Source organism: Drosophila kikkawai, chromosome 2R (genome assembly GCF_030179895.1).
Source record: "Drosophila kikkawai strain 14028-0561.14 chromosome 2R, DkikHiC1v2, whole genome shotgun sequence".
Lineage (NCBI taxonomy): Eukaryota > Metazoa > Arthropoda > Insecta > Diptera > Drosophilidae > Drosophila > Drosophila kikkawai.
Window position 1 is genome coordinate 14,007,296 of NC_091729.1, and position 25,269 is coordinate 14,032,564.

Below are 25,269 nucleotides of genomic sequence, written 5' to 3' on the forward strand. Positions count from 1 at the left end.
TCTGAACAATCGATTACATCGATATTAAGCTGGCATTTTCACGTAGCCCACACTACGTTCACACTAAAGGGTATATTTGCGCAGCCAACCACAGCCACACCATTGAGTACTCTGGTCACTCTGGTCGGAAAGCGGTGAAAAAAGAACGGAAAGCACGAACACGGACTGTTTTTTGTCGGACGAGGAAAACGCCGCCTTTCCTTTGATTTGTTTGGTGCTGTCGCGGAAAATGTCACCGCCTGTCGCCGAAGAGTAGCTGTGAGTGTGTGTGACTTAAATAAGTGATTGCATGCAACAACAACAACAACAGAACAAGCGGAGTTTCAGTGAAAAACAAAAGAAACATCCTCTGCGAGATTTGAGTGTGTGTGTGTCTGTGACTTGTGACTCCTCCGCCGAGTTATAGTTATTGCCATTAAGGTAAAAATAACAATAATCGATTGATTATTATTGCTGGAAAAACCAAAATATAACTCCATTTCGCAAACGAAAGAGAGCCGAAAAAAATTCGTGTGTCTACTCCTTGAAAAGGAGTTTTTCGCTTCCTCCTCTCTCTCGCACTCTCCCCTCATCCTTGCCCACTCTCTTGCTCTCTCTCTCTGTGGCTCTCGCTCACTCACTTTTGTTTCGGTTCGGACGTGTGTGTGTGTGGTGCAACCAAAAACGCAAGCATTTAAATTAATTATTTAAATCAGAATTACAATTAATTTTTTAAACCGCTAGAGAGGTGAAATTGCAATTCTTGCTCCCTCTCTGTCTCTCGCATTTCTTTTTGGCCAACGAGGAGGAAGCAGCAGCGGAACGAGAAGAAGCAGAAGCGGAGCAGACGCCGCACACAAACACTAAAGCATTTTCGCTGTGGATTCGGAATCGACCAAAATGTTGTGGTAAGTTGCGTGTGTGTGTGACTTGATTTCCTCTGTTTTTGCAAATATTTATTTTTAATCCAGAAATTGTGCTTGTTTTCCCTTGCTTTCTTCAATTTTTCTTTTTTGCAATTTCCTTGCTCCCTTGCCGCTGCTTCTTCTTCCTATACAAACACGCCCTTTTTTGCGCACCTCTCCTTTCCGTGCTAGTGTGTGTGTCGAGTGCAATTTCTGGACAGTGTTTTTTTTTTTGTTTATTTCTTGTTTACTTAATTTAGGCGCTTGAATTTGCACTAATTAGTGCCAGGCCCTTAAAAAACAGCTGTCGTTAATCTTGAAGCTGCCGCTGTTGCTGCGCCTTCTTCCTCTTCTTCGTTTGGCTTAAAAACCTGTTTTTATTGTGTTTGTGGGGGGTATGACGAGCGACAGAGACAGCCAGACAAGGGGGAAGGGCCGAGGAGGGAGAGCGAGTGGGGCAGCTGGTCTTTGCTTTTAACTTTGCTTTAATTGCTCCCTTTCCTCTTGGCTGCATTTGTTGTTGTTTTGGCTGCAACTGCTGCTGCTGCGGCTGCTTCTTCTTCTGCCTCTTTCGCCGCAAAACAAACAAAAACCTGCCAATTCAGGAGAGAGAGACGCAGCCACAAAGAGAGAGACCTAGGGAGCTAGCCGAAATGAGAGAGAGAGATGCGCAGATTGTGCGGGTGGGGCAGCCTCGATTTTTGCTTCCTCTTCCTACTCCTCTTCTGCTTCTTCTTCTCGGCTCCGTGTTTGTTTGAACTTTAATTTATGCCTCCTCTTCCTCGTATTCTGCCTCCTTCTCTTCATCTTCCCTGGCTTCCTCCTCCTCCTACTTGCCTCTGCTGCAAACATTTAAATGTCAATGCACCAGCAGCTGCAGCGGCAGCAGCAGCCAAAGCAGCAACAACAACAAATAGCAATAACAACTCCTTTAGCCCTGAAATGGCAGCCAACTTCCATGACTCATTTCGGCTTTTATGCTTTTGTTTTTTTTTTTTGTTCGTTGCCAAATGAAGCGGGCCAAAGACCCGCAAACACAAAAGGAAATACCAACAATACAATACAACTCCACTCATTGGGCCAAAACCAGCAATAACAAATAGGAAACCCGTTTGCAAATGGACAAAAAATCAGAGTCAAAAATCAAGAAAAGTTAATTTTTTTTATTTTTGAATATTTTGCATATTTTCATAACTTTTAAATAATTTTATAGTTTTTTAAAGGATTATACTTTTTGATTTCCCCTATTTTCCTAGTTGAAAGTACTTAACCATATGCTAATTCGTATTGCGGAAGTTCCACTGTACTTTGGAAATGCACAATGTTGGTCAAATTTGCATGCCGCTCGCTACCTATTCCTCCTACTCCTCCTCATTCTTCTTACGCTATTCCTCCTTATTCTCCTAGTATCGTTTGTATTCCCTTTTCGTATTCTTTTCCCTTGGGCAAAACCAAATCAAAAAACACATGGCCGATGGCCGCATGCAACGCAGATTTCGTAATTGTTGCATTAGAAAACAGGGGCACAGGGACAGCGGAGCACAGGGAGAGGGGGTGTTCAGAGGGACTGAAGAAATGAGGGTGTGACGACACAGTTATTTGAACACCGTTAGCCCAGTTTTCCAGCTGCTCCACGCACTGTGTGGCGCGCAATTGGGAGCGTGGCTATTGGCAGATAAGATAAGAAAATTAAGTAAAACCCGAAAAAGAATGGAAAACACCAGGAAAAAAAAAATACAAACAAACAAACACACATGTCCTCCTCTTTACGATTCGCTTTGGTTATTAAACAAACAGACAATCTGCTGCCTCTACTTATTGTTGTTGTTTTTTACTGCCCCATTTCCATTTTATCAGCCTTAAATTACAGTAGTTACTCCTAAAGTTTTATTTATAAGGAAAATTAAATTGTTGAACAGTTTTAAAGAAATTTATATCACTTTAAAAAACTTATTATATATCTTTAAACATGTAAAAAGGGATACTAGAGAGCTTATACATTTTTAAAGTCAGCAGAAGGATATCCTGAACCACTCAGAAAAATTTTTTAAAAACTTGAAAAAAGAAAATATAAACATTTTTTTCTAAAAATCTCTAAAATACTTTTAAAAAAAATCCCCAAAAAAATGTATGCTCTACCTTCTCAGGTTATCATAAAAATCTCCCAAGCTCCAAGCTTCACTGTATTTAGGGCGAAAAAAGAAAGATAGCCCGTAGCCCTTTGGTCGCTTGTTTACATATCGTTGCTCTGGTTTTGTTTTTGGCATTTTTACGATGACTAAAAGTTTGGTAAAACCAATTCCAGGTATTTCAGCCTGATGCACTAAAAAAGAAGCAGCAGCAGTGTTGGGGAAAAATACCTTAAAATCTGAATCATAAACTGGCCGCGTCAACTTTTTGTTTTTGTGACTAAAACCCGCAATCGGTGTTGTATCAGGCAGCTTTAACTGTTGACGAAAAAAACAACAACAAATAAACAAACAAAGAGGGCCTCGTTGTCAATGATGCATTGAACTCTGAACTCTGCAAGAGAGAGAGAAATAAGAGATATATTGAGAACCACCCACATGGATGCCACAGCAAATCCAATTAACATTTCCGCATTGTTGCCGTCGTCTGTCCACTTCCATTTCCTCCCACTCTCAATCTCTCATGGCGGCGGCATCCCATCCAATAAAATCCATTCGAATTCAGTTTGCATCCGATTCGGAATCTGAGCTCAGTCCATAGTTGAGTTATGGAAAAATGCGGGACCAACATGAAGAGCTAGGAATCTTGAGACAAGTTTGTTTCTTCTCCTCCTCCTTTTGCTCACCATCCACAGTCTTTTTCCGAATCCCCTTCATATTTCTCTCTCTCGGTTACCGCTAGCTTCCTTCCACTTGGCCAAGGAAATGGCTCGTGACACAGTTCTTTTGTCTAATGACTCTATAACTACAGGTCTTTGATACCACAGGCAAGAACAACAACCCGACAATTGCATTGCTATTCTTTAATAAATCATTGCTACACGGTGAGAAAATATATATAACTTGTTATATATTAATAAGGAAGATGTATTATAGAAGATGTATTTAACGAAGGACCCATAGCTATGATAAGCCTACTTCCTAGAGTTCTTGAATATATTTAATTAATTTTTTGCCATATATAAAATATCAAATTATATAAATTCAATCGAGAATTTCCCTTATGGATAATTGCAATAATTTTTCTCCATGTTTTAAATATATATTTTATCCATATGCCGGCTGCATAATTCATGGATCCCCAACCAAGCGGAGAAGACCGGCAATCGGAATCGGATGTGTGGAACGTGTTTGGGTTTTCTCATTAGAGTGTATATATACCCCCTTCATATCATTCTCCCTTTGCCCCTCCTCCACCTCTGCAACGCTGACTAATTAATATCTTTTTACTTTGGCAGCTTGTTGATTCAACTATTTGTTTTTGTTTATCACTGGAATATCTGTGTCTGTTTCTCTTTGTTCTGCTTGAATTGAGGAAATGATTTGATTTGATCTGATTTAATTCAGATTTGATTGTGTTTTAGGCAAAAACAATTTAGCATATGACTCACATTAGTTGTGTTGCAGCTGGAACAGATAATTTTATCTTATCTGGAATTTTATCAAGACCAAGAGAGGGGGGAAAAGCATAAACATCGTGTCAAGCGGCAATTAAGTGGTATGCAGGGCAGTGTAGGGGGGAAAATGCCGCCAGGCTAGACTTGAGTAGAGATAAAAACCGTGGAAATAGGGCCACTTTAGAGATGGTACTTTACATACTTGGCTTAAATGGAAGAAGAAAATAGGACTTTTAATCGGCGGAATGTAATAATTTTTGCAAATATTAAAATTTTTAAGATAGATGAGTAGTTCTAGTGTCTGACTTATTATGATTGGCTGTCAAATAAAGATAGTAAATCATAGTTAAATCAATATTATGGTTAACCTAATGATTTAAAATCCTTTATCTGTATAAAATATTTATAAACAAACCTTTTTAATGGGTTCATCTTATTTTAAAGCCTTTTCCCCCTCAAAGAAGACTGCACTCGCCGTAGGGAAAATCCTCAGCTAACGTAGATTAAACTTGGAACGTTCCGTTCTCAAACAAAATGTGCAAGTTTGTGTGTACAACATACAAATGCATATATACATGACGAATACGAGTGCTTCATATATCTGGCATATATATACTATATATTGTAGATATAACTGAAAGGCAAACTGCACAGATAAGCGGAAAAGGCAGAAAAATTTCGCTTAAGTGGGCAGCTTTCATTGTCTTCAGTCTCTCTCTCTGAAGAATACAGAAAAAATTACAGCACAAATATGTAAGCCCCAGAAATGTGAGTGGTCAGAAAATAAAATAGAAAAATATTCCTGGATGGTTGGCTAAGCATTTCATTCAAGATTCTTTAGCATACAAATTTTAAACCAGTTGCAACATCTTCACTGTACTTGGCCATGGACATCGCCGCACTTCGTACTTAACCACGTTCTTTCGGTCTCGTCTCTCTCCTCAAGCTGTTTGGCCTGGTAATTGCTCTGGCGTTTAACCATTTTTTACGGCCTAGATATTTTGCCACAACAAACACAGACGGAAAACGGCAAGCTAGTAGCCTCCAGTGGGTTCCTCCTTCTCATCTTCTTCAGACTCTCGACTGCTTCACGCTCTAACGCTTGGCTTGCCATACACATATACACTCTCTGCTGCTATATCTATCTCAAACCCCCCCCCTTTTTTTTTTTTGTGTGCAGATGCAGTGCCTCAGATATGCGAAGCCCATATAATTTCTATGAGTTGCAGATTAATTAAAACAAAATTACGATGTCTGCGGCTAATTTACAATTGTTTCGAGTGAGACGTTAGTGTGAGGGAGCTTTCTCGGTATCAGACACATTTGGCCAAAAAAAAAAGCAGAGCAAACCCATAAACACAAAGCATATTTTTAGCCTCTACTTCTGGGAATGATTATAAAAAAAGAACGAATGTTGTTGTTTTCCTTTTCAAGGTAAATTACGATGTGAAAATTGATCATGAAAATGTGCAGAGCAGACCGTCTTTAAAAATGAAATCAAAGCAAAGTGCGCAGAAATCACAAAAGTGTGGGTTTCATAGTTCCCAGAAACCCCAAAATTAATTGAATTTCTGTTTTGGAGGCGATTTGATGTGGCAAGATCCTACGCCAGACCTCCAGAACCCAGAGAACATTGAAGATAAAGTATTATCTAAAGACCAGCCTCGAGAACGGGAAGTGCTCTTCACTGATAATACGAAAATAAATACAGTGGGAAATTACTTAAACTCTGAAGCTTAGGAAATTTCTTAATGACTACGTAATTAATTGTTAAAATTATACAATACAAAAAGCATAACTTGGATAGAAAGAAATTTAAAGAAACAAGTGACAATAAATTAGTTTTTATAGTTTTTGGGGATACAACTTCTTTACCAATTCAAGATTACATTCACAATTTAGCGCAATATTTAATATTTCGTAAATGTTTCATAAAAATACACCCCAGGGAAGTTGGTATGTGTATAGTATTATCCAATACCACTTAAAAATTGCTTCGCTAGGGAAACATAATTATTGTGGGACTGATATGCCTTATTTCTCGGCTTTTTTTTCAGCGCTGGGCGGTCATGGAAACCGAATTCAAATTGCGTCCAAGTTGCAGGCGAAGCTGATTGCAAAGTCGATCCGTTCCCTTTAGCCCCCTTTTTTTCTGTTTTTGTTTTTATATACATATATAGCTCCCTGGGCCCCGCACTTTGCTCAATGGAATTGCAAGCACTTGAAGTGCTTCCGGTCTCTCTCGCTCTCGTTCGGTCTTCAAGTCTGAAGTTTCCAGCTCCAACGAAAACAGCAGAAAAAAAATAATAAGGCAGGAAAAACAAAAACATCAGACTTTGGGAGGAAGGAGGTTAGCCTGGGATTTGTTTTCAGCTAAAAGCTTCCACTAAACTTAATTTTTTTTGGTTTTATTTTCTGCATTTTCTGCAGTTTTTGAGAATGGTTCTTGAGTGGTTTGGGCGAAAGGCCCGCAGGTGGAGTTGCACTTCTCTATAGCTCTCTCTTTTTTCTAGAGAGGTATTGCAACTCTTTCTATATACCCTTCACACATTCCAATCTTCCTGGACAATTTGTGTAACTTGAACTCTTTTTGTTGGCTCTGACTGCCTTCCCGTTCTGCTTCTATTGTTATTTCTCGCTCAATTGCAGCGACTTTTTCCCCAACCATTCATCTCTTTTTCTCTCACTTGCCAACTCCCCTTTTATCAGATGATCCCTTTCGCTGCGTTTTGATACCCTTTATGGGGGGTACTATAACTAAAAGTTTTCAAATCTGTAAGGTTATCAACTGAATCGGAATAAAACTTTCTAAATATTTGTATTTAATAGATTTTGTTGGCTTCATAAATAACAGTTTCTGACATATAATATGATCATAACTTTTTTGCTGTAAAAGGTAACTGAATGAAACTTGGTATAGTATCTTTTATGAACCTATTAAGAACATCTGTCGAGGTTTTTTAGATTCTGATAATTATTTGGTTCATTATATCTTTACATAAGCCAATATATCTGAGCCTAACTCTGCTAATATTAAAGATAATTGTATAAAACTTGGTATATTATCGTTATTAACAATTTCAGGCTAGAGATTTTGTTACTCCCGTCAATATATCTCAAAATCATTCATAAGAAAGGTTATATAGAATAAAAAAGTAGTCTTTTTTGGAGCTATTTTATTTTTATGATTTTTACTACATATTTACAAGAACTAAAAGGGTATAAAGACTTCGACCTCCTGACCCCAGCTCACTTCCTCCTTTCCCTTTAGATTAAATTATGATTATGATATTTTTATGATGCTCCTCACTTGAACTTTGTGCACCGCCAGCGGATTGTGGAAAAGTGATGGAAAGCGAGGGGAAAACGCGTTGAAATCTGGGAGGGGAAATGGGAGAATAGGAGGAGGAGGAGGAGGAGGAGGAGGAGGTTGGTGTTGCATTGTCACAGAAATTGTGGGCACACCACACACACTCCATTGTGCCAGTGACAGTGTAATAATTTAATAGAGTTCGCTTTTGTAGTGGGAAATGTCTGACTTTGTTCTGCGCGGTTGTTTCTTTTTTTTATTTTTATCAGCTGAAGAACACAAATTCCTCAGCACGACGGCAACAATTGAAACATTATTCAATAATTATCGCTGACAAGAAAAACAAAAAAAGATTTGCCGCGCTCCATTAATTTTACGCTTTGAAGCAAAACGCCGATGATGTTTTTCCAAAAACAGGAGTGGCCCCACTCCTCATAAAGATTTTCCGCTACGAATCAGACCGGAGATCGATTCACGAAATGAGCTAAAAAGACAGACAAAGTTTGGCTGTCTAGGGTTAATTTGGAACCACGCCCACAATTGAAAGTCAGTGACCCAGAAGAAAAAACATGCATACCATAGTAGTCTAACAACTTGAGCAAAATTAATATCTTGTAAAAGAATTATAAATTTTTAATTTGCAGCTACTGCCAAAGGCAAGAAGCCAAGACGAAGATCATGATTATGATCGGATGATGACTTGCCGCTTGGCTAGCCATGTTGTTTGATATGCCTGGGAATTCAGGTCAGCACAGGGAACACTACCAGTAGTTTCCCATCTAAAGAAGAATAACCCATTCATCGATCACACATCTCTCTACATCCATCGATTATCGCCCCGTTCTTTTGCGCGCAAATCGATCAATTAGATCTTTCAGCGCAAAAAGATCACAAGTTCCGAAAAAGTGCGACCCAAATAAGCACGCAAATCGTGCAGTAATTCCATTTGGCCAACACGTGTGTGCTGCACAGGTCCCACAAGGCATCAGGCAGGTCCCTCTGTCCCTACTTGGGGAGCACAGACAAAGCCTGACCCCAAAACCAGTTAGCAGTTAGCAGTTACTGGAGTGGACTGGAGTCAGGGAACCACTTCCCCCGGAGGGCACGAAAAGCAGCCGCCGAGGAGACAACAGAAATTACCGCATAAAGCGAGTGCCAGGGCAGCAAGACAAATGAAAGGGGGAGTTCTTTTTTCTCTCTTTTTTTACATTTTTTTTTTTTGGGGGCAGAAAAAAAGTTAGCCCAACTTAATGGGGATTCGCTGTGACTTTTATGAGCTGCAAGTGGAAAATAAAGGGTGGGGTGCACTGGGAAAAAGTCGGAACTTTGAGTTAATTATAAAACTAAAGGTTTATTAGCAATTAATTAAAGGTTTTTACAAGTTAAATTTTGTATAAGCAGTGTTATTTTATTGTTATATTCAAAACCTTTTTTGTAAAAAAAATTTTACAAGTTTTTTGTCTTTAATATAGGGTTTTATCTCAGTTTAGAAAGTTTATTCTTTATTTTCCCGTGTTTGAAGCGAAAAATACATTGCAGAAGGGAGGAAGGTGATGATGATTAAGAGGAGTTTCAGGACAACAAACAAAAAAAAAGAGTGACTTTTCGGTAGGAGCCCCGAGGAGCGTTGACTCAACGAACTGTGGCCTCTCCTGTGAATAGGACACCAAGAGTGGTTTCGCTTCGCCTGACAAATTGTTAATAACACGCAAGTTGGGAAATGAGTCAACTCCTAACCCACTGACATCATCAGGGGAAGTGGAAATTCCAGGAAAATCGTTTAAAAAACAAGTTCCAAGGAGTTGAAGCCACCAAGTGGGAGAGTTCCGGGAAGTACAGGGGATATAAACAAAATGAAGCCCTTGAAATTAAGCCAACAAAATGTTTATTTATTTATATTTAGTGCAGAAAACTTGTGTGTTATTATATTTCTGTAAATATTTTTATCAAACATAAACTTTATTTATATTTCTGATACTCTACAGCCAGGTTAAACGTTGAAACTTGAACTGGCATTGTTGACAAAGCCTTCGAAAAACCACACTTCCTATGAACTTTGATCCCTTGAAGAACTTCCGCCCCTTGGAAGAGCGATTCTAAAGTGCCAACTCTTGGTCAGGGGTTGATGTCCCGTTGCGAGTCACCACCCCTTGTCTCTATTTCTCTCTGCTCTTTCTCTGGCCCAAACCTCCCTTTATTTTTCGCCAGAGTGCCAAATATTTCACTTGTTTTTAATTTCTCCTCTCTCTCATTCTTCTTCTCTCCCTGAGTTTGTTTTATTTTGTTCAGGTTTTTAGGTTGGATAATTGCCCTGGGGACATTATTTTTCGAGGGTAGAAGCGTCACATGTGCTTCTTGTCCACCCACAACCCCTAGAAGCCCATCCCTACAAGAGCTTAGAGTCGTTGTCCTTCAATGGCTTTAGCGGGATTTGTTTTGTATTTCGGAATATGCGAAAATTAACTCGTAACTCGTAAAATGTTGTCCCATTAACACTGGGGGGGCTAAACTCCAACCCCTAGCAAAAGTATTTTCCAATTAAAAAAGTCACCACCCGCCGCCTGCTGCAATGTTGCACCGACAGCCAACAACATTTCCGGCTTCACCACTAGAAAAAAAAGAAGGAAAATAAATAAAACTACAAGTGCGTGCTTTTGAATGAACGTTTTTCCAGGCGGAACTCTATGACGTAAGCAGCAGAGGGGGGGAGAGAGGTGCGGAAGAAACTAGGTCAACATTCTTTGGCCCAAGATGATGCCGCGGGGCGTGGCCACGAGGGACGTCCCAGATCTTGGATGACCTGATTTTCCTCTCTAGAAATGCAAATGCAAATGCCTTCAACCTTCTCCGCGTTTCATTTTACTTTTGTTTATTGTCATCGTGTGTCCATTGTCCAGAAATTCGTTTCAGTTTTGGTTCTAATACCACGGGCGGTTATTAATTCATCAGCCAAGCTTTCACTGCTTTGCCATGGTTAATTGATGACCGGCCTCTCCATCATCTCCAGCGATTTTCAAGGTTCCCAAGAACTCCAATCGATTTACAAACTAAAGTTTATTACTACTCTTGGGGTTCATTGACCTGTCCGCCTCTCTCTCTCTCTGTCTCTATCGAGTTTCCAGGCAATTGCCTCATTACGCAAATGCCTCATAAAATACTCTTTTGGCCAATATCAATTCATAGCCATTCAGCCAAGAAAAAGGTCCACCAGCAAGGGTAGCTTGAATAGTTCTTAAAGGCAAGCAGCCAAGGAGAAAGGATACTGAAAGGCTTTGACACGACCCTCGTGTTTGTTGCTTCCATTTAGCGGAAATTGGCAAACCCAACACGCTTTTCCCGCTACGTGTTTGCAAGCCGGGAAAATTCTCATTGATTTTCCCACCAAAAACGTAAGAGTGGTATCTGTGGGATATACACGTGTGTGTGTGTGTCTGCTCTTGATTTATGGGCTGTAACTCTTAACTGTATTTGTATCTCTATCTCTAGCCACATATATGTATCTGTATCTTTTCGCCTGCTTCCTGTCTCTTGCAGATCTCATACCCCCCGCCCTCCGTCGGAAAGAAGGAAACTCTGGAAGCGAATTTCCCTCCACAGCAGAAAAAAGAAAACCGAAGAAGTATAGCAACAAAACCAGCTGAAGTAGCAGCTACACAACACAAACAGAAACCAAATTGCAATGACGTAAGTTTACAACGCATGCTAGACAATCAATAGATACAACTTGCGCGTATCTGATATCTGCCAGATACAAGCTGTTGCTCTTGTCAATCGCCCGTGAAGGACATTTCAATTAGGCAAATGACAATTTTCTGACTTTCATTCAAATTGAGTTCAATTCACAGATTCTCCAGAGAGAGACCTTCACATTCTACTTCTGAAATTCTACTTGTCACCTCTAAATAAATAATTGTTTATTAGGTTTATGGGTTGCCCTATTTTTGGGAGGGTTTTGATAGGTAAAAATTATAAGGGAAGTGACTTGAGGATTATATTAATTGTAAGTTTACCTTTCTAAAAACAAAATAAAACTAGAAGATGGTTATTTAATGAAAAGATTCTTGACTTTTCAAAACTATCTTAGGATCAATAGGGAAATTACCTTTAACTAATCTTTTATTTTGGCTGAAAATACCTTATATAGTTCCTATTTTTTTCAATCTACAACTAAGCCTTATCGCTAAGGCTAATATAAACATCTTCTTGCTAAATAAGTTTATTAATCTTCACTTTAATTAAACTTGTAATATGTTTATCTTCTCCAACTTCAAATCAATTTCACGCAGACGCCCTAATTCCCTATAAATTAGTTAACCTGACACCTCTGAAAATTGATGTCTGTGAAATTTATGGGTCAACCTTTGAGTCCCCATCCCCCTCGATTTCCTTGAAAATTTATGGCAAACCCAAGCCCAGTTTCCCCTCTGTGGGGAATGGGGCCTTAATTTTCGGGGAACTGGAACAGCAAGCAGCTCCTCGTTTCGTTTATTAATCCCCATAATTTGTTTGGTCTAAAACAGCGATGGGCACGCAGTGGCTCAATTTGCTCACGCTGCTCAAACCGTTATCTTTTTTCGGAGGCGCCAGCATGTCGCACAATTGCAGACGCACAAGTGCAGTGCTCGCGACCAGCGAACCGTGAAGATTTACAAAAACAACCACACTGATCTTTGGCGCAGGTAGCGAGCACATCCCCGCGATCCCGAGTTTGCAACAACAAAACACAAGCGACCCGAACTCGCACATCGTCCCAAAAACAAGAACAATTTTAAAGGGAACTGTGCGGCTAGCGTTGACTTCTGCACTAAAGAAAAAAGTTTGGATTTCTTTTGCAGGCCTTTTTTTTTAGGCGGACATAAATGCACGTAAAAATGGCTGAAGATATTGATCTACTCAAAAAGTTTTTGTCAGTGTATTTTCTCGGCTCGCACATTCTGTGTGTCGCGTGGGTGCGACGGTTCGCAACGCTGGGGGTTGTTGTTGTTTTTTTTTTTTCAGCGAGCTGCTGCTCAAACCGTTAGATCTCGTGCCCATCGCTGGTCTAAAAGCTGGGGTGCGGCCGGTGGCAGGCCTGCCATTTGGGGAGTTTGTTCACTGAAAATGCTGGTAAAACCAACCTCCCTCACTATATATAAATGAATTGTGAATAAGCAAAAACGCTGCAAGTTTGCGTTTTATATTATTTTTTGTTGTTGTATATTTTTTTTTCTACATTTTGGGTGTGTCATCATTAAAATGCTGTCTCCAAGGAAATCCGGTGACACTGCTGCGAGTGCTTTAAAACTTAATTTCTGCGCAGCTTTTCCTTTCGAAATTGTGTCCAGTTTGGGATCGCAGCTCGATGGGTAACATTTGTCCCACGGAACCGCTCGAGGGGAGTCTTCCAAATAGGTGAGAGGAGTGAAGTGCATCTGGCGCCAGTTCAATAAATGCATCCATCAGTTTAAAGTGCTTGGAATTCTATTTATTCTTGGTCGGTAATTGCCGCCTTATCGAGTGCATTAATCGAATCGAATTTCGGGAAAAGAACTCAAATTATTTTCCAAATAAAGAGCTCCGAAAAAATTCTACAAAAAAAACCCCTCAAGTTTGAGGACAAACAGAAATACTCTTATAACCCAAAAGTATGTTTTTTGTCTTGTTTGCCGGCGAACAAACGAAACGAGTTTCGGTTTTTCGGTCATTATTTGTATTTGAGTTTCAGTGGGATATTCACACAAGTAAATATGAGTGGCAATCCAGCTTTAATCCTTTCGTGCTTCGAGTTGCGAGCTTCGAGCTTGATTGAAGGCGGTTTCAATAAGCTGAATGGATCCCAACGCATCGTCACCTGTGCCTGGGGATGGGGGAGTCCAAGGAGCAGGAAGAGTTGGCACAACAGTTGTTGTAGTGTGACCCAAATCCAGGCTTTTGTCGAGCTTTATGAGTGACTGTTACACGGAGAAAAATATTATAAGGATTTGGAAATTTTTCGTGACAAAAAAAAGGGTATTTAGTAGAATAAAAACAAAACGTACACAAAAAAGTGCATATAATTTATAATATAGTCTTGGCTGTCGAGCTGCCACCTTAAAATTTGTGCTGAACCATGAAGTATGACTTTCTTTTAGTTTAGATTCTTTAAAAAATGTTCCTTAAATTAGGTTTTTTAAAAGGTTTTTCGTTTTGTCTATGTTTTTTAAACATTTATTTAATTAACATGCTTTTCCCTCAGTGTAGCACCAGCAGGAAGCTCTCCTCCCTTTTTTTTGACGAGTTTATCGCGTAGTGATATTCGATATTGATTGGGACAGCCCCTCCTTTCCCTCCGGTCTCCTCCAGATTGAGCACTTCTCGGTGTTTGCCCTGGGCAAACCGTGTTGGGTCTCCTGACTCTGACTCCGACTCTGTGTGCCGCCTGGCAACCTACTTTGTGACTGCTCACATGTGTGGGCTATGTTTGTTTTCATTCTTATTTTCAGTTTTTTTTCTGTCTGTCTGTCTGCCTGCGGGTCCACATGGATTATGGGTACTCCATCGCCGAAAGAAACCAGAGATACATTTTTTTTTGTTAGTTGCCAAATCATTTAAGCCGCGGCACACGCTCTCTGGACCAAAAACTGAACCGAATTGAACCATTCTGACAGAGCCATTAAAGCTAGACGATAATCAGAGATCGGTGAACCGCCAACGAGCAGCACTACAACCACTTACAATGGGCCACAATAATGTTAATTGGAAATTACGTTTAGGAATTGTTGGCTAAAGGCGAAACAGAAACAGAAACTCCCAAAGAGAGCTCTCTGAACTCGTTGAGATTTACAATTTTTTTTTTATATATGAATTTTTCATAACATGCCACAAGCTGTGCACAACACCGCTCTTAACCGCTCAAAACCCCCGCCTTTAAGCCGCCAAAGAACAGTTGAAAATAGTGGAGAAAAAAAAAAAAAACGAGGCAGAGAGCAGGAAAAATACTTGTAATAGTCACTCGAGGGGGAAATATAAATTATTGAGCTCGTTTCTTAAGTAATTATCGCACTGCCGACATACGGATGGTTGGACGGACGGAACTCACTGAATCACAGACTGACCGAATGACTAACTGACAGATGGACGGATAGACTGGTTAAAGCGACGGTCACGAGACGTCGTCGTCGACGCGGATTTTGTATTTTTTGTTGTACTAGAATTGCCAGAAGCAGCAGAAATAAAGCCCCAAGCTCAACTTTGTAAGTTTGAGCGTTTATCTGGGGTTACACTGCCAAAGGGTACTTGAAAACTATGATTATGTTATTTTTAAAGCCTATAAATAGCTTCAAATGTAATAGGTTTCTGAGAGATTATGGGTTTATATGGGATTTATATCGGTAATCGTAGTTCGATGATATAGAGACATAAATCTAGCTTAAAAATATCGAAAATAACGTAAAGTTTGGTATATCGGAAATTAAAGTATTGAAATATCGAGAAATATCGAATTTAAAATTAAAATCGTTATGGACAAACAAACATCCGAAAATTGTTTTATTATAATATCAATTTACAGAACATATATCGAAGAATATCGGTTTATATATTGAACATCATCTATCGATAAATATAGTTTTATATAAATATCAATAAATGATCGATATATCGATATTTAAGAGCTTTTAAAACTTGAATTTCCCTCTAAAAATATCATTCTTTATACTTTTTTATATAATTAACTTAAATTTAAATCAATTGATGTTGAAATTATAAAGAAAACAGCTTAGCTGTGAGTCAAACTAAGAAGTAACATTGTAAAATCGTTTAAGAAGCTCTCTAAAAGAAATCCCTAGACTTCAAATCCATTTTCCCATTTTGTAAATATTCGATAAAGAGTGTATTTTCTTTAATAGTTGCTATAGCGGCATATAGTTTCCCCTTTTAATTGTCATGGCATTTGGGAATCTTCTGTGGCTGCTGTGAGGCAGGTTCCGCTCCATCTACTACTTACATCTACCTACCTGGCCATTATGCTCGGTTCTCATCTCGGGGGTCAGCTCATCTTCCTCAGCATCATCACCACCGGCACACACATCTCATTTCTCATTATTTTATTGACTTTGAAGTGTAATTATTTGCCTTTTAGGCGAACCGCCAAGCCAGAGATCGAGCGAGCGAGCAAGCGAGAAAGAGACCCAATCTCCGGCAAGAGAGGAGATTGTGGAGCAGCAGCAGCCGCAACACAGCTCATTTTCTCACTTGTTCGCTCACGTTTTTTGCTCGATCATTCGGGCTTTGTTTGTCTTGGCCTCGAGCCGGAGATTGTTTCGGTCTGAGACCCGTCTCGATCTCGGTCTGGATCTCTGGCACTTGGCTTCAGTCTCCAGCGGGTCTTGAGTGCGAACAGACGTGAGCAGAGCAGAGATCGGTGAACGTAGATCGCAGATCGCAGTTTGCAGTGTGAACCAGTGGGCAGAGATTCGATATAGCCTAGGCAAACATTGCGACGACATTTCCGAGTGGGATCGATCGTGGGATCTCTCTAGTGTGTGTGTGTGACGCCTCTGCAAATATTGGCCAACGGTTAATGGCCATGAAGAAGCTCTATGCCAAGACCTCGTTCACCAGCAAGAAGCCGACCAATGTCTCGAACTCTTCACCGATTTTGGCCTATCACCATCAGCAGCACCAGCAGCAGCAGCAGCTGCATCCTAGTGGCAACGGGATATGCGAGTTCCAGGTGGCTCCAGCTCCACCCGGAGAGCTGCTAATCCGTCGCAGCCAGAGTATGCATCACAAAATGTCACCTCCCGTTGGCAAGTCGGAGTATTATAGCATAGAGGAGCTGCAGGAGCTGGATCTGTTGGATTATCGTCATCCCATGTATCATCACTATCAGCAGCAGCAGCAGCAACAGCGCTACCATGAGCACGAGAAGCTGGTGCTGCAGTTGCCCAAGGCTGGACCCATTTACGAGGCGCCTCAACAGAGATCTCTTCAGCAGCAGCAGGATCAGACGTTGTATGTACCCAGGGAACCAGCTGCAGATACAGCCTCATCGATAGCCAGTTCATCATCATCCACTTTGACCTCATCATCCCCTAGCTCCTCTTCGTCTTTGATCTTTTCCACTCTTCGGAAATGCGTTTCCCCCTCGAATTCATCGAATACCCCGACGATTACCAGCCAATCCTCGCGTACGCAACCCTCCAAACTGGGCTGCTCCATGTCGTTTTCAATTAGAACCACAGCAGCAACACTAGCAACAGTCACACAGCAGCAGCAACAGACACAACAGCCGCAGCAGCAACATCAGCAGCAGCAGACACAACACAAGCCACATCTCTATAGCAACATACATCATTATCTGCTCCAACAGAAACAACATCACACATTACAGCGTCGCCACAATTCGGTCAAAGATAAATTCATTGGGGGCATTACAACGATTTTTGCGTATGTGTAACCCACCTACCCCCCAAACGTCTGTCTGTCCTTGTAATAATCCCCATTTTTCCGCACTTTACTCTTACTTCTTCACGTAGCTGTGGCAGGTTGGCCCTGAGCAGCGGGCAAAAATCAAAGAACTCTCTGCAAAACTGCTCTCCATTTAATCATAATTATAATTTAACGCCAATTAAGCTGGAAAACGCTTTCGTGTGTACACACACGAATCTGCATCTTAAAAACTATATAAAAAACTAAAGAAAAAACTGAAAAAAGTAAAGCTTAACGCACGAATAAATCCCCTTGGGGGCTTGGAAAATTTCACCTGCCACTTTGTATATGGAAAATACGCTTCAAGGGGGCAGATCAGTGGCTCAATTATAGGCATCATATACTGCAGACCCATAATATAGGCAGGCAAGCATCCATTAATCTATTTTGTTGGGCACTTTTCAATATTCATTTGGGGGTTTTCAGGCACACAGAGAGGAAATGGTGTATTGAAATTGGGGTTAGCTTTGAGTAATTTGTTTTTAAAGCATTATTTGAATATTTTTAAAGTATGCAGAACAGACATGTGTTTTGAATACTCTTAATGATTTTTATGAATGATTCATTTCATTCATTAACTCAAACGTACATTAGTAATAGTAGTTTTTACTATACATTTAACACGTTTTGTATGCTCGACTTATGTGCAATGAGAGCAAAGATTTCTTTGTTTAAGTTGAGTCACAAAGCTTTAAATTTGTCACAATTTTAAAGGAAAATAAGTCATTATTTTCCTTAGATTAAGAATGAGTAAAGTAAAGTAATGCTAAGAAACAAAAGGAATTGATTCTGAGTATATAAAGCTAAGATATATTCCAGTTCCCTCACCAGCATTAACTTAGAATTCATTTTTAAACCAAGGAACTACAGCCTGCAGATCTAGACAACTATCTGCCATAGACTAAATGTCTTGTAAAAGTTTAAATTATAAAAAAATATTTATTAATACCCCCTTTTTTCGCTGTGTACGCAAAAAACTTCACTTTCGTTGCCACGAATTCGATGCAAATCAAAGGCAGTCGTTCGGCTTGGCTCTGGCGATCTGTTGGCCGTTTGTTATATAAGGCCCTGAGACCGTACTCGTGCGCGCACAGCTGTGGCCAGAGCTCGGGTTCGGATTCGGGTTCCGTCCAAGTGTCTTTGCCGCCGATCTGCGCACTCCATTTAAGTGCAAAACTACTAGCGGCTTTTGGCCAAGCCAAGTCTGAGGTCTGACCAGGCTGGGAGAATTCTGCAGACTCGACTCGTTTGGCGGCGGCGGCTCTCCGTCATTATCTCTCACAAAACGCGGAGCACGTCGCCACTCGGAGTCACTCTGGAGCAGTGCAAGGAAAACAAAAAAACCAAGCCAGCTAGCAGGCAGCATAAAAAAAATAGAGAAAAAAGACAAAACGAAGCTAGAGCCAAGCTTGAGCAAAAGGCAAGGCAAGGCAACACAACTCGTCATCGCCTTTGCATTTTTCCAATGAAGGCGTTCATTTGCTGCGACTGCTGCTGCTGCTGCTTCTAGCCATGTTTACACTCGGCAGCAGACTTTAATTGTCAACCTGGGCAAGAAAGGAGGGAATAAAATGCTAAAGGTTGAGAGCCAGCCGCAGACTATATACGTTCATATATTAGAACTTTCATTAGAATCATTTAATCGGTCCGTGCGACTGCATGACAGGTGTGTGAGCACACAAAGAAATGCATTGCACTTCCTGTCCTGGAGTACTAGTGGGGGGAGGGGGGATTTATACGTGATTCTCGGGGGGATTAGAGGTAGAAGAAGGGAGGTAGGACTGTGTGATAGATCAAAGCCCTTGCTCACTTGGAATCGTGTGAAAACTCTGGCAGTTGGAGGCCTCCAAGAGGGAAGCTTTAGCCGAGGAGGAGTTCTAATGATCTGCAAAACGATTTCTTCTCATTTGCGGCATTCCTTCTAAAGAAAAACTATCTTAATCGAGTTTAATAAGTTATTTTTAAGATGGGGTAATTAAAGGAAGTCTGTTATTCTTTGGAACTTGAATTTTAATTACTATTGGAGATGTATATAAACCTCTATATGATATATGGGCACAAATATTGTATTTGTTTTGAATTGTATAGTATCGAATTGTGATATTTTATACCATATTTTATTGCAATCATTCATTCTTTCTATTCTTAAAGAAGAAACTTCTTAATGAGAAAACTATGGAACCAGTTTAAGGCTTTATTTAATCTTTTATAAGAACAAAACGATATAATTTGGAATGTTAATTAGGCTCAGCTTCCGTTCTTTCTTAAATAAAGGTGCGAAAAATCTCCCAAGTGTGCACATATAATTCCCAACCAGTTCTAGAAGTCCTGGAATGAAGTGGGGACTGTCGGTCTTGGGCGTGCTTGTGTGGGTACATGTTTGTGATATTACATATGTGTTATTAGATATAAGTTATTGAATATGAGCTTTACATAGTTTACTTAACCTAAAATAAACTTTATTTAAGGTAAACATTTTAATGAGTGTAGAAGTTTTCATAATCTTTGTATACTCCTATACTAGACCCCTTTTCTGTTTTCCCTAAAGGTTATCTGATATCAATTTGTATATAAATTTCTCAAGACGTCTTTCTCAAGCTCTCATCTTTTATTTCTCATTCATTTTCTCATCTCAAAAAAATATCCTTCTTAAAATACTCCTTCTAATTAAACTCCTCCTTCGTTCTCTTTCCAGTGAGCAAAGCATAATCGGGGCCAGGGCCTCCGTGATGGTGTACGATGACAACCAGAAGAAGTGGGTACCCTCGGGCACTTCGTCCGGACTGAGCAAAGTGCAGATCTATCACCATCAACAGAACAACACGTTCCGTGTGGTGGGGCGGAAGCTGCAGGATCACGAGGTGGTGATCAATTGCTCCATACTCAAGGGACTGAAGTATAACCAGGCCACAGCCACATTTCATCAGTGGCGCGACTCAAAATATGTCTACGGTCTCAACTTTTCGAGTCAAAGCGATGCGGAGAACTTTGCCAGGGCCATGCATCATGCTTTAGATGTCAGTTACTTAAGTTAAAACATAAACTTTAAGTTTAAATGAATTCTTTAATTGTTTCTTTAGGTGCTCAGCGGTCGGGTGGCTAATAATCCAGGTGGTCAGCCCACTAATGGCAATGGTTATGAGGAGGATATGGGGTATCGCACAATGACCAGCGAGGATGCGGCTATTCTGCGGCAAAACAATGGCATTGGCGGCCATACCACGCCCTCAGCTCAGACGCCCACCTCGCAGACCAATCAAAACAGCATCCCCCAGAGCCCGCCGACGCCACAGGGACATCATCGCACCAGCAGGTAAGGAGGTGTCTTTTAGGAACTTGTTTTTTAATGTTTTGGTTATTTAAAACGAAAAATGACAATTTTTTGAGGGAAGAAATCTATTAGAGAAGAAGCTAAGAACAAACAAATTACATTTACAATTACTTTAGATAGCTTATTGGCTTTGTTTGCCCTTAAACTGTTTCTGTTAGAATCTGCATATTGAGTTTTATATTTATTTTTTAAAAGACCTGCAATGTACAAGCAAGCCAGAAAGAAATTTCACTTATAAGCGTACCAGAGAGTATTTTAGCGTCATTTTCTTTCTCTGAGAGAGGGATTTTGGTAAAGGGTAAAAAAAATTAAAGTAAAGCAAGGAAGAACCAAAGAATTACGCTTTGTATTTAATAATAGAATTAATAACTAGATTACTCATTTAAAAGAGCAACTCCATGAGCACTTGAACCCTTATTTCCGTTAACGTAAGCGTGCCTCATCGATCACATCACTCATTGATTCCATACCCATATATCGACGAACCTTTGCTCACCCAAAAAGGAATTCCCTCAGCGCCCCGCCGGCACCGCAGCCCCAGCAGCAACAGCAGCAGCAGGCGCAGCAGATGGGTCAACCAGGGTCCCACTACGGACCCACTGGCAATGGACCCACACCGAATGGCCTGCCTCAGCAGGTGAATCCACAGATACCGCCGGCACCGCAGCAGCAACAGCAGCAGACGCCGCAGCAGCAACAGTTTCAGCAGCAGCAACAGCAGCAGTATCAACAGATGGTCCAGGTCCAGGCGGGCTATGCGCCCAACCAGGTGGTGAGTGCCCAAGGGCCTTTAACCTCGCCCCATTTCCCACACAGTCCTCATGCCGTATTTCTGTTTCATTTCATTCGCAAATTGGCTTGATCCTGAACCTGAACTTGAATCTGAATCCACTGAAAAAACCCCGAAAACCCCGCACCACCATTACCACCAGCAGTATCAGCAGCCCCACTACGTGCTCTCCAATTCTAATCCCAATCTCACTGTGCATCAATACCCAACACAGCAACAGCCCCAACAGCAGCAGCAGCAGCAGGCGCCACAGCCGCCACCGCTCCAAAACGGTGGCATGTATATGGTGGGTCCACCCGGTCATCTGCCCAGCTCGGCGAGTGCCAACAGTGTGGTCTATGCCAGCCAGCAGCAGATGCTACCGCAAGCGCATCCACAGGCGCCTCAAGCGCCCGCGATGCCTGGCCCAGGCTATGGTGGTCCACCAGGACCTCCACCCCAACAGCAAGCGGAGAATCCCTATGGCCAGGTGCCCATGCCGCCGCCCATGAATCCGTCACAGCAGCAGCAGCAGCCCGGTCAGGTGCCGCTCAATCGCATGAGCAGCCAAAGCGGTGGCGGTCCAGTTGGTCCGCCGGCTCCTGCTCCGCCTCCGCCGCCGCCCAGCTTTGGAGGAGCACCGGGTGCTCCGCCAGCGCCGCCACAGATGTTCAATGGCGCACCGCCGCCGCCACAGCCACCGGCACCACCAGCGCCGCCAGCCATGGGTGGGGGACCCCCACCACCAGGTGGGCCAGGCGGTCCAGGAGCTCCACCTCCGCCGCCACCACCACCAGGCTTGGGTGGAGCGTCCAAAAAAGACGATCCCCAGGCTGATCTCATGGGCTCGCTGGCCTCGCAGCTGCAACAGTTTAAGCTCAAAAAGAATAAGGTGAGTTTGGATTGGGTTTATTTTCAAAGAAATCCTTTACAAAGATCCTAATTAATCCTTACAGTCCACCACATCTGCTCCGGAGAACAGTGGCAGCAGCACCTCCAGTGGAGGCAGCGGCAACTATGGCACCATTGGCCGCAGCTCCAATGGCATGGCCTCCATGATGGACGAAATGGCCAAGACGCTGGCCAGACGACGCGCCCAAGCCGAGAAGAAGGATGTGAGTATGCCTCGCTTTCCTTGAAAAGCTCTTTCTTTACAATATGAATATTTTCCAGCCCGAGCCAGAGCCCGAGGTGAAACAGCGACCCTGGGAAAAGTCCAATACGCTGCCCCACAAGCTGAGTGGTGGCGCTGGCAATGGCTCGGCAGGCCATGGTGGAGCGAATGGCAGTTCGGGCGGAGGAGCTGGCAGCAACACAACGAATAGCGGCGGCGAATCACCGCGACCCATGCGAAAGCGATTCGGCAGTGCCAGCGAGGAGACCATACTCAAGGTGGGTTTGTAATCTCATCTAAAAGAGCTTGAAATAAATCGATTTTCAGTTTATCGATCTTACAAAAAAATTATACAAAATTAATCGATTATTGTTAAAACGAAAATGAAAAAAATAATATTAAAATTCCTTTATTCATCATAAATTAGTAATTTTTTTCAGTGTATCGATTTTTTTTTTTAAATGTAAAAAATGCAAATTTAAAAAATTTAAATATTTAAAAATCTAAAAATACTTTGATTAAAATCTAAAATGTAAAAAATCAATTAATCGATCGATTATAGATCGATATTATCTAGCATTTTATCGAAACAATTCTAATCTCTCATACTCAAAGCAGGTCAATGGCGATGGGCTGTCGCTGGCGCTGTCCAATGGCGAGCTGGACACACTGAAGGCTGAGATAGTGCGGGAAATGCGACTGGAGATCCAAAAGGTCAAGAACGAGATCATAGATGGTAAGGGAAAACCCTTTAAAACCCGATTTATCTTATTAAATATTTATTTTTCCTTGTGTCAGCTATCAAATCGGAGTTCAATCGCAGATAGATCAAAGTACTTTCACATTAAGCGCCAAAAAAACGGGGCATTGCAGCTCCGCCTCAACTCCCACCGAATGCGCTGGCAGATCAGGATGTGGAGTCAGGAGAGGAGCAGAGCAGCGGCAGCCGGGGGCGTGTAATTTAAGACATTCGCAAAGTATTTCGAGGATCGAGGCTCGCAACATTGCCAGAATGTTGACGGATCGGTCAGCGAGTAAGAGAATACGCATACTTATGATGCACTTGCTCTAGGTTAACACAAACAAAACAACAAAAAAGAAAATAACACAAAAAGCCGAGAGGAGGAGACAAAAAGTTTAGTCAAAGTAATTATATATTTTAAACGGGAAGGAAGACCGACTTTTCCAAGTTATGTAACTAATAACTCAAATCCCTGTTGTACATTATTCTTTGCATATATAAGTCTTTTTTAAGCCAACTTTTTAGTGTGAGAACAAAAGATAATTGCTTGCAATCGGTATCGTATGTATTCCCCTAACCAAAGGCAATATAAAGGATAAGATGCGTAGCGTAAAATCATTTCAATGGCGCTACGCATCTTATTATTTATATTGTTCTGGCCCTTAACCACTCTCTTTCGTTTGTTATGAGATTTCCACCCTATGTTTCTTACCCAAACAAAAACAAAATCAAAATGAACAACGTTTGTAATTAAACTTGGAACGTATCTCTCTTTAAAAACACAAACAACAAAAGCATATACATATATATATATATACAGTTTATTACATATATATATATGGACATACTCATTAATACCTAAAACCTAAAGGGAAACTAGTATTACGACGACAAAGAATTCCACAAATTCCATCAGTCAGTCATCCAAAACAATGCGCATTTCCTCCAAAAACACAAAAGCCACAACATTTTCCTAAGCACACGATCTCATTAAACAAAAAAAAAACGACTCAATTTAAGAACCAGCTAAAGTCTTCAGTAAAAAATCAGCAAACACAACACAAGTTCAAAGCGGAATTGAGCGTGGTGTTCAGGACTCAGACTTGAACTAGAATAATCCCAAAAAATAAAAAAAAACCCTGCGAATACAGCGAAGAAAAATTAGAAAGCTAAATTAAACAATTGACTGCTGCGTATTATACACTTAAAACAAAATATATATTAAACATATATATATACTAAAAGATAATATTGTAAACTCCCAACCCAAGTAAAGGCCGGATTCTGAACATGTGCGTACCAATTCAACTTCCATTATACGATCTAAGACTTAAATAGCGAAATTATTGAATGATATATGATATGTAAAAGCAGGCCAAGCAGAAAAGGACGAGTAAGGATTGGGGTGAAGGAAACGAAAACGAAGAGAGAGAGAGCAAAGTTTAGTTCTTAAGGCATACAAAACGAAGTGAAATTGTTTATTAAGTGAAACAAAAAATCTTATTTATAATGAGGAGAGACAGAGAGAGTTGGTAGTTGTGTATAATTCGAATGCATATATACATTTTAATTTTTTGTAATTTAAAGCGATAATTTTACATATATATTATATATATATATATATATTGACTGTGCTCGATATATATGTGTGTGAAGATATAGATTATAATGTATATGTAATGGCTTGGTCGTCGATGTGTGTATGTAAATGTTATGATTTTTTGTATTTTTATATATGATCTTTGCATTGCGGCAACAAAAAAAAACCAACAATGGGGCAGCAATTAAATATTAAAAAATAAAAAGAAAAACACAAAAACAAGAACAACACACGTAAACTATTTTAAACGAGGCGCAGCGACGAGCGCCACTTTTTATGTATTAAATTAAATATATATATTATACACTTATATACAACCAGAATATTCAATATACATACAAGCCGGCATTGACTCGAGATCAAAATATATATAAAATAATTAAAAATCAGCAACGGATTCACTTAGATCGTTAAGCGGGGCGTAAGTTATATAGCAACCGGCGATCGGGCGATCGTACCGGAGCGGGAAAATAGTGGAAGAAG

The 25,269-nt window shown here is 40.8% G+C and overlaps 1 protein-coding gene across 9 annotated transcripts; it reads left to right on the forward strand.

The window, feature by feature from the left end:
- Window positions 1-100: 100 nt before the first annotated feature.
- Window positions 101-25,018, forward strand: ena (ENAH actin regulator enabled). 9 transcript variants are annotated; one of them, XM_070283943.1, is made up of 11 exons: window positions 101-258; window positions 724-887; window positions 11,315-11,464; window positions 19,926-20,247; window positions 20,311-20,543; window positions 21,066-21,333; window positions 21,494-22,222; window positions 22,287-22,445; window positions 22,504-22,722; window positions 23,060-23,180; window positions 23,243-25,018. In XM_070283943.1, the coding sequence occupies exons 3-11, from the start codon at window positions 11,460-11,462 to the stop codon at window positions 23,269-23,271; spliced, it is 2,085 nt and encodes a 694-aa protein (XP_070140044.1). In that variant the 5' UTR covers window positions 101-258; window positions 724-887; window positions 11,315-11,459; the 3' UTR covers window positions 23,272-25,018. The 9 variants fall into 9 exon arrangements, with proteins under 9 accessions (XP_070140044.1, XP_070140042.1, XP_070140043.1 ...); XM_070283941.1 differs by lacking the exon at window positions 11,315-11,464; XM_070283942.1 differs by lacking the exons at window positions 101-258; window positions 11,315-11,464 and adding an exon at window positions 286-420.
- Window positions 25,019-25,269: the final 251 nt, after the last annotated feature.